This window comes from Amblyomma americanum, chromosome 10 (genome assembly GCF_052857255.1).
Source record: "Amblyomma americanum isolate KBUSLIRL-KWMA chromosome 10, ASM5285725v1, whole genome shotgun sequence".
Classification (NCBI taxonomy): Eukaryota; Metazoa; Arthropoda; class Arachnida; order Ixodida; family Ixodidae; genus Amblyomma; species Amblyomma americanum.
This window is the reverse complement of record NC_135506.1, coordinates 55,883,144-55,892,713: the sequence shown is the minus strand read 5'-3', so window position 1 is coordinate 55,892,713 and position 9,570 is coordinate 55,883,144. Positions and strand designations below refer to the sequence as shown.

Below are 9,570 nucleotides of genomic sequence, written 5' to 3'. Positions count from 1 at the left end.
CCCACATCAAACACCACAACCGCCTACCTCATCCCGTTCCTGCACCCATAGACCAGTGGACCAACGCGGTGGCCAAGTACACCAACGGCACGTACGACGGTGGTGCCAAGATCATGTACCAGGAGGAGCTGCTTGCAGCGCTTGCGGAGTTTCTGGTGTCGCCCTCTGGGGGCTCGGACGGGCTGCGCTGCCTGATCGCCTGGAGCCTGTTCCGGGAGCTGCTGACTTACGTGCAGCCCAGGTCCCTAGTCACCGGCAAGGTGCCACAGTTGGCCTGCTACGATCACGTCCGGGAGGTGATGGAGCTGGCCCTCACCGGCGGCTACCTGAGATCCAGTGCGTGCAGAGGCAGTGCTGCAGCGGTGTCTGCTCGCAAGATCTCTCATGTAGACGCTCGAACTCGACGCACTTTTGTACGAAGTCTATGTGAACGTTTTGTCGCGACCCTGCCGAAACTGTACGTTTGCGGAGCGAAAAAAAAACGTCTAACATTTTCGGAGAAAAATTCTGAAAATTAGAACATTTTAAGATACTCTTATACAAATGTGAAGGTAATTAATGGTCCATTCTTCTGATATATAGCAAAATCTTTGTTTTCAAATGTTTCCATCGCTTGCATCGAACAGCTAAGACTGCCACAGATAGCCAATAGGGAACGCTTTTGACGATAGCAAAAACATTAATCGAAAAAAATTCGAGGCTGCCGTCGTGTGAACTACAGATATATTGATTGTTATAATGAAATCTTGCATTATATGAAAAAACATGACTTCACGGACGGTTTCCCGCTCAAAAATGCTTTCGCCCGGAATTTTCCTCTCTCTCGTTGTGAACCGTTTGGTAAGAGCCTGGAGTATCGGAGTTGGCTACACACTTGAACTTTGGGGTACAAGTCGATGATCCATGCACACAGATGAGCATTGGTCGCGCTCTCTTTGTCTGCAGCTCAGTAAGTACAAGGAGTTTAGCCTTACGAGGCGGGCAAGTTAATGCACCGTGACAGCTGTGCAGAAGAACGATGTCATCTGCTTGTGTAAGAAGTTATCGAACTTTCGCTTTAGCATGTACTACTACAAAAACGGGTTTAGTGATGAAATTGTTTGAGTTAAGCCCGAAAACGTAACTTTTGAAGAAATGTCGATTTGAGACAGAGAATTGTTACAAGCCTTTCTGAAGCTGAAAACTGGTTATGCCGTGATGTCGAGCCGATGTGATACTACAGACGCTAAGAAGACATCCTCGGTTAAGCTTATCTCGGAAGACGCGCTATTTCATTTATTAAAGCCGTGGACGCTATTTAGAAGAATTAAAACAAAAAGTAATGATGCCGCTGTATCGTGAATTTCAGGTTTAAGATAGCTTCAGCGACATTTTTTTTTCACTGCGTGTCAACAGTAACAGTGGTATGAATGGCACTTGTTGAGTGCCATGCGCATAGAATTTGTCGTATACGTAATGCTACGTTCACCAGCTCTATTGCATAAACAGCTTATATTTAATATACATGCTTAGCTCGGAAAAGATGACAGTGCTTTACAAGTATGAAAACACCGACGGGCTTCGTAAAGCCATTCACGCGAAAAGCGTAGAGCTCTTTCGATGCTGTCACGGCCGTCCAATATTTAATTTCGCACTCGTTAGGCCTGCAGTGAAAAAAAAAAATCGGGAGTAACCTTCGCGTTAAGTGGCATGGGTGCCAAGGTCGATAACGCAAAGCCAAAACATTATCGATGCTCGAAATTTGCGTAAAGATTTCAGCCTTACTCAGCGTTTGCTGACCTCCCTTCACCTGCAGGAAATTTTGCCTGTATCAAAACTTTTTCCGCGACGAAACTTTTACTTTGGTACCACACATATCTCGAAGACGCATATATATTTTTCTAATAACACCGCCTGCAGCATGGGAAAAAAATTCTTTCGTTCCGACAGGGCCAGTTCTAATGTGATGGTCCCTTACAATATATTGTCGCCACGACCAACTTCGGAATGCCACAAATTTTTGGTGCATACTGAGACATAATTTCGGACGACGGCAATGCGTCTTTCACTCCCTCCCTTATCCCTTCCCTTACGGCGCGGTTCAGGTGTCCAACGATATATGAGACAGATACTGCGCCATTTCCTTTCCCCAAAAACTAATAAAAAAGTATTTTTACCGGCATAAAAAATAAAAGAATAAACGCGCCGGAGATTTTCAGCCAAGTCGCGCCGACCTTACACGCACGGTGCAGGGGTGAGCCAAAACGCGGTACGCCAAGCTGCGGCCATGTTCGAAACTATCCGCGACGCATTCGGAGCTCAGCTGCGGGCCTCCAGCTGGCTGCGGGGCCCAGTCCGCGATATCGCCTTGCGGAAGCTGGCCAGGATGAAGGCCCACATCGGCAGCCCCGGCAAGAGACTCGACGAAGAATACGTGGACCAGTACTACGGTGAGCGCTCACCGGCGGTCTCGTATTCCCTTCCAGAGATATATAGTGCATGAAGCTGACCACAAAACTGAAAAACCTAGAAAAGGACGCCTTGACAAAGAAAGCTGATGAATGAATGAATGTGGCAGAAAAATGCAAAGCCATGGTGTGGGAAAAAAAAACTGTAGCTAGCAGTATGTGAAACAAGCCAGTCCTGAGAGATGAGCACTTTGCAAATGTGCCACCTCATACAGTTCCCCATTCACCACGAACTTAAGGTGCATATCCTTATTTATTACGCAACTCTTCTCCCAAGGCGAAACTCAGCAGTCATTATGCAGTCTGTCTCACTAATTGCGTGCGTGCAGTCCATGCATTCATTGCTGGTGTCGACTCGTGTTATAATGCACTTCACTGTCTGTGCTCAAGCGTTGTCATAGATGAAGAGGAATGGTCTGTTCGAAGCTCTGAGCAATGTCAACGCGAGGTCTTCTCTCTGTGTCCCTTTCAAAGAGCGCGTGCATACACTTAGGGGATTACTGCACAGAATGAATGGTCCTACCTGTACTCGCTGTGAGTGAGATCCCGACCGACATGGCCGGCAATTCCTCCGATGTGCAGCGGAGCTGCCGGACTCGCCCACCGACCGCTTCTTCGACGCGTGGCGCCAGGCCCGGTCGGCGCTGGCTCACCACCTGTGGGTGGACCAGACGCGCGTCATCTTCGACATCAGCAGGGTGAACGCCTTCTACGAGCTCAAGGACAACGCCATAATTGTGGCGGCGGCCATGCTGCAGCCAGTATTTTTCTTCTCCGACGGCAACGCGGCCTTCAACTACGGCGGGCTCGGCGATGTGAGTGGTGCTTTTTGTTCAGCAACAGTTCTTTAGTTTGCCTGAAGTGAGGAGCAGAGCTTAGTATATATATTATCTGTCCTCCCTCATATATAGGGCACATGCGCAGCTTCGACATGTTACACCACGAATACCATGCCGTACCATACTGCACCACACATACTGTACCGTACCATTCCATATACAACGCCATATCATATAACACCATATAGTGTACTACCTCGATGGAAAGAAACGAGAACAACCCGGCGCCAGCACGCCCCGCTGTTGGAATCTATTTTCATCGCGCTTTTACCTGGGTGCTACGAAAAAGACGTTACAGTCGTCCTAGATAGTCTTTTTGCTATCACCGAACTAAAAGTGTGGTGAAAACCAATTGAAACAGCGGATCGTGTTGGTGCCGGGTGGTTCGCGTTTCTTTCCATCGAGGCAGTACCATACCATGCCACATGGAGGAAGGAAAACCATGCCATATGCTGCATACCAGGGGTGGCCAGACTGCGGCTTCTCGATCGGGCCCAAATGAGGCTCGCGACTCTCTGGCAACTGTACCCCTCCTCCCATTTATACAGAGGCACAGTGATCAATCGCTGCATGAGTGGGATTTACGGTTACCACTGGCTTTGTTGCATGTAGTAAAAAAATAATTTCCATGACCCCTTTAATACTGAAGCTCTCCACTAGAAAGATGATTTTTAATGGCTTTTTGCATATATGCCTTTCTGGCCACCCCTGCTATATACCCATACCGTACTGTACTATTTCATGCCGTACTGTACAGATATCCTACCATACCACACCACACCGTACTGTACCGCAGCATATACCATACTGTTCAAGATGCCATACCGCATCATGCCATGCTACGATACCCATACCATATCATACATATATATCATACCATACATGGTACCATAACATACCGTACCATACGATGTCATGCCATACCATATACCGTGCCGTATCATACCGCACCATGCCATACTGCACTAAACCATGCCATTCAGTAAGATGGCTTACTGCGAGTGCCCAAGTGTATTCTTCTCACAGAGCTGTAATTATTGGTTTCAAGTTATAAAAACCAGGCACCCCTTGTAGCGTTTGCTTTCTTTTTCATCCCTGCTTCAAATATTTTTCAGGTTATGGCTCACGAGATGATGCACGGTTACGACGTTTTGGGGACACAGTTTGATGACAGCGGCCAGTTTAATCCATGGAACACCCCTGTGTTACAAGTTCACTACGTGAACAAAACGCTGTGCCTGCGTGAGTTTCACAACCGGGTGAGTGACGGCGGGCCATCTCTGCCTCTTGAGTGAGCGGCACCTGGAAAGAACAAAACCGTGCTGTGCGATGTCAGTCCCAGTTAAAGATCCCCAGGTGGTCGAAATTATTCCCGAGCCCTCCACTACGGCACCTCTTTCTTCCTTTGTTCGTTCAGTGCCTCCTCTAGCCCTTCCTTTACGGCGCGGTTCAGGTGTCCGACGATATGCGAGACAGATACTGCGCCATTTCCTTTCCCTAAAAAACCAACCAACCATCCACGCGGCCGCGATCTTCGAAAGGAGCCCAGATAACAAGCCACATCGACATACACTGGATACACTCTTAAATGACTTTGTAACGGAGCCCGCACGTGAGATCTCGGGTAACTTAGCGAACCAACTTATTCTCAGTACTCTCCCCCCCTTTTTTTCAGGAAACTGTTCGGAAAGGCAATTCCTATCCCTCTGGTTTTTTTACTTTCCGGTGTGATTTACATTGCCAACCAAATGAATCTGTTGCTGTGCTTAAGCATTGGATACGGTAACAATAATTTCATAGGTGATTTATTTTATCGAAAGGAAATTGACAGGTTTAAGGGACAGGAAGAGCGCAGAGTGGATCAGTAAACAAACGCGAGTTAGTGACATCCTAGTCGCAGTCAGGAAGTTGGCATGGGCAAGGTATGTAATGCGAAGGCAAGATAACCGGTGGTCGTTAAGGGGAACTGACTGGATTCCAAGAGAAGGCAAGCGTTGCAGGGAGCGGCAGAAAGTTAGGTGGGTGGATGAGATTAAGAAGTTACGGGGATAACGATGGCCGCAGCTGGCACAGAACAGTATTAATTGTAGAGATAAGGACGGACCTTTGTCCTGAGTGGACGTAGTTAAGATGATAATAATGAATTTTTAGCAGACTCGTTAAATTTCCAATGTCATTTTGAATTTGGGTGAGTCACATTTAGTCCGTTCCACACACTGGGAATATTAATAGCACACAAAATAAAAAGCCATCACCATCATCATCACCCCCCTGCAGGACAAACCCTGTCCTGTGCCAGCCACGACCACCTTATCCTCGCAAACTTCTTAATGTCATCCGCCCACCTAACTTTCTGCCGTCCCCTGCTATGCTTGCCTTCCATTGGAACCCATTCCGTTACCCTTAAGGACCATCGTTTACCTTGACTTCTCATTATATATTGTATGGCGGGATTTAGCACACTGGTAGCAATCAGAAACGGAGCAATGTTTTACTGGTTTGGCAGCTATCGCATTCGCATTAATACGCTCCGGCGAGGATATGGCACTGACGACCGTAGTATATAGGGCTGGTTCACCTTCAACTCACACCGTGAAGCTGAAGGGAATTAAGGCCGGGGACGCCTTCAGGGTGAGCCCTCGTTATGGTGTTCATGTATGATGGTCAGGCAGTGAGCCAACTTTCGAGTCTTAATTTTTTAATAAGACTACGAACGTTACGCATGACGCCCTCTTCCGTCGTTTTTCCTTCCTCCGCGTTGCTTAAAGTTGCTCTGAAACGCCTTCTGAGGAGAGCACATTAACTCACTTAATCACTGCACTGTGTTGCCATGAAAACCAGAGCCAAATAATACTCTTCTACACGCAGCAGACGACCCACAATCGCGCGTCAAAGTTGGCGAGTTCTTCCCGGCGACTTTTTCATGCTCGCACCCTCCTCCGTCCCCCGCATCTGCGTAGACAAGGTGAGAGGTGGCCATTGGTTAGATTCTTGCAGACGTCAGGCAGCTACCGCGGCCGCGGCCAATAAGCCGGTTAGCTCCGGCGGGTCGAGAAGTTCCGCTCCCAGAGGGGAGTCGGCGAAGGAGCGCCTACCTTCCAGCGTGCAAAAAGTGACGAGAGGAGAGGGAAAGGCGCGAAGGCGCTGAAATTCAAATTTTATTTACAGATAACTCAGCTTTACAAAGCGCATTTAAAACATTTTTGCCGGACACTATTCGTGGAGTGGCGTGCTTCATTATCCCAGGCATGCCGAAACTTTATTAGAGCCCCCTTCACAGCCCCTTTAAGACCACGCAAACGCACCGCGCTGTGTGACCCCGCAGGTTCGCCACGCTAAGCGTCAGGTGCCGCTCAACGATACCCTGGATTCGGAGAACCTGGCCGACTTCGTGGGCGCCGTGACGGCGTACGCGGCGTTCCGGGCTCTGTCCGGCGCCCAGCCGTACAGCACGCTGCCGTGGCTGAACCTGAGCCCCGAGCAGCTGTACTTCGTCGGCCGCTGCGCCAAGAAGTGCAGGCGCGACGACGTTCCCGCGGATGCTCGCTACGCGCCCAACAGCGCCCGCTGTAACGTGCCCGCCATGAACATGGCTGCCTTCTCGGAGGCCTTCGGCTGCGGCCGCGGGGCACGCATGAACCCCGTCCCAAAGTGTTCCTTCTGGAACTGAACGTCGGCTCTCTGGAACTGAGCACCGCTTTCGGCTTTTCTCTCTGAAGCTGTGAATTGAATAGACACCTCGCTTAATAAGCCTCGTATTGCAGAAGAAAAAAAATGATGTTACAAACTACACACGCGTGTCAATACTTACCGTTTTTTTTTCAAAAGCATGCACTTGAAAAAATGATTGTGACGAGAATTGCAAGTCTTTGTGACAACTGAAATATTATACCGACAGCGCGCAGTACCGTTTTAGAAAACACGGATCGACAGAACTGGGCCTTCTGGAACCAAAAGAACTTATCCTATACAACCGCTCGGGAATCAAGAAGTAACCTTTTGAATGTGCAACGATCTCAAGAAAACTTTCGACTGCTTAAATGACTCCATCCTGTAAATTGAACTTGATGGTTGTGGTTATGGGGGCTTAAAGGTTCTCTAAAAAGAGTGTTTGATGTTGGCTATGAAATGCCTGCATTGAGTATTCAGGCCATCGAGCGTTCATGCCGCGTACAAGACCTCAAGAGCGAGCTGCTAATTTACAATTAAATTTCAAGTGGTGTGAATAACGCGCTACAAACTAGCAAAACGACAACTGGAACGGGGGACACGGGACAAGCGCCCCCGTTGCAGTTGTTTTGTTAGTGTGTAGCGCGTTATTCACACCAAATGTACAACCAACTAGGCCACATTGCTGCCTTGCTTACAATTTCAAGAATTCCCGCTTCCGCGCTTTCGCCCGAATCAGCGCGCAACGCGTAATGTAACGCTCGTTACATCAGCAGTGAACTGCTATCATTGGTTCGCCGTGCCAGCTCCGCCCACACCAAACCAGTTTAGCAGGCGTTGGCTCTTGCTCCTGGGGAATTCCCACGAGCGTCGACGGAGGGGCCGAGTGCTTGGGGCCGGCGGACCGGCATTTCAGCGCGCAAAAACTGACGAGAGGAGAGGGAAAGACTCCAAGACGCGGAAGTTCAAATTTTGACTGCAGATAACTCAGCTTCCACAAAACGCATCATTTTTTGAAGCGAAAAGCTTCACTACGCTAGTCAACACCGCGCTTCGCGCGAGCCGGCGTATGTCGGAGCACGAGTGAACTCACGCACGGCGCAGGTGGCCGCCGCCGACTCCGTCGCCTGACCTTTCGCCGCTGCCGCGCGTGACATCACGCGCGGCGCAGGTGGCCACTGCCGCGCGCTATGCGTCGTCGTTTGACGTTCGCCGCAAGCGCGTGTTTATCGCGGAGGCCGACTATATGACCGCTTGCCAGAGAATAGGCGTGCGCACTCAATACGGAAGGAGAAGAGAGTGATACTACCGATACAGAAGTGCTACCACGGGAGTTGGCCGAAAAGGAGCGAAGAAATGAAAGGCTGAAAGCTCAACGAGCATCCGTGACACCCGAACAACGAGAAGAACGTCTCGCTAAAGGACGCAGCAAAGTCGTAAGCATATCCATAGGCTTAATCATAAAGCATAACCATAAGCTAAACCGTAAGCCTAACCATAGGCTAAACCATAAAGCATAACCATAAGCTAGACCATAAGCATCACCGAACCTTTTGGCATCGAAATCATCGTCATCAGCCTTATTACACCCAATGCAGGGCAAAGGCCTCTCCCATGTCTCTCCAATTAACCCTGTCTTTTGCCAGCGTCATCCACGCTTTGCCTGCAAACTTCTTAATCTCATCCGCCCACCTAACCTTCTGCCGTCCCCTGCTACGCTTACTTTCTCTTGGAATCCACTGCGTTACCCTTAAGGACCAGTGGTTATCTTGCCTTCGCATCACATGCCCTGCCCAAGCCCATCTCTTCCTCTTGATCTCGACTAAGATGTCATTAACCTGCGTTTGTTCCTTCACCCACTGCCTGCTTCCGGTCTCTTAACGTTACACCTATAATTTTCTTTCCATGGCTCGTTGCGTTGTCCTTAACTTGAACTCTTTTCGTTAGCCTCCACGTTTCTGCCCCGTAGGTGTGTACCGGTAAGATACAGCTGTTGTACACTTTTCTCTTGAGGGAAATTGGTTAACTGCCATTCATGATCTGAGAGAACCTGCCATATGCGCTCCACCCCATTCTTATCCTTCTAATTCCCTCTCAAGATCCGGATCAGCTGTCACTACCTGCCCTAGCGTATTCCTTTACCACTTCCAGGCGCTCACTACCAATTGTGAACTGCTGTTCCCTTGCTAGACTGTTGAACAGTACTTTGGTTTTCTGCATGTTAATTTTTAGACCCAGCATTCTGCTCTGCCTGTCTAACTCATTGATCATGCATTCATATTTGAACAGCGCAATAAAACAACGGGACACAACGAAGAAAGGACACCACAAGCGCTGACTCGCAACTAGATTTTTAATTCACGTCCAAGCATCTTAAATACTAAGAACACCAAACACAAACAAGAGGGAAAAAACCAAAAGAAAAACGACACAAAGCTGCTAATCATGCCCACAAAGGTGACAATCAGCACGAGCTCTAGACTACACATCTTGGCCGGATAAAAACATCATCTCTTTATCAGTTAGTGTGACAGAAGGATCACTAATGCAGCTATCAGGTTCCAAGCGGTTATATTGGCCAGACAGGACGTTGCATCAACCCCCGTCTTAGTGAG

The 9,570-nt window shown here is 48.8% G+C and overlaps 1 protein-coding gene across 1 annotated transcript; it reads left to right on the top strand.

Annotated features, from left to right (window-relative positions):
• The first annotated feature begins 74 nt into the window (after nucleotides 1-74).
• LOC144107032 (neprilysin-1-like) lies at nucleotides 75-7,017 on the top strand. Its single transcript, XM_077640015.1, has 5 exons — nucleotides 75-336; nucleotides 2,232-2,429; nucleotides 3,030-3,262; nucleotides 4,402-4,545; nucleotides 6,612-7,017. The coding sequence occupies exons 1-5, from the start codon at nucleotides 114-116 to the stop codon at nucleotides 6,954-6,956; spliced, it is 1,143 nt and encodes a 380-aa protein (XP_077496141.1). The 5' UTR covers nucleotides 75-113; the 3' UTR covers nucleotides 6,957-7,017.
• The last annotated feature ends 2,553 nt before the right edge of the window (nucleotides 7,018-9,570 follow it).

What these genes read in the sequence shown, in the direction of transcription:
- LOC144107032 (XM_077640015.1), top strand. Translation starts at nt 114, where the DNA reads ATGTACCAGGAGGAGCTGCTTGCAGCGCTTGCGGAGTTTCTGGTGTCG. An exon ending in ACTACGGCGGGCTCGGCGAT is followed by an intron (nt 3,263 to 4,401) that starts GTGAGTGGTGCT and finishes AATATTTTTCAG; the next exon opens with GTTATGGCTCACGAGATGAT. An exon ending in TGCGTGAGTTTCACAACCGG is followed by an intron (nt 4,546 to 6,611) that starts GTGAGTGACGGC and finishes GTGACCCCGCAG; the next exon opens with GTTCGCCACGCTAAGCGTCA.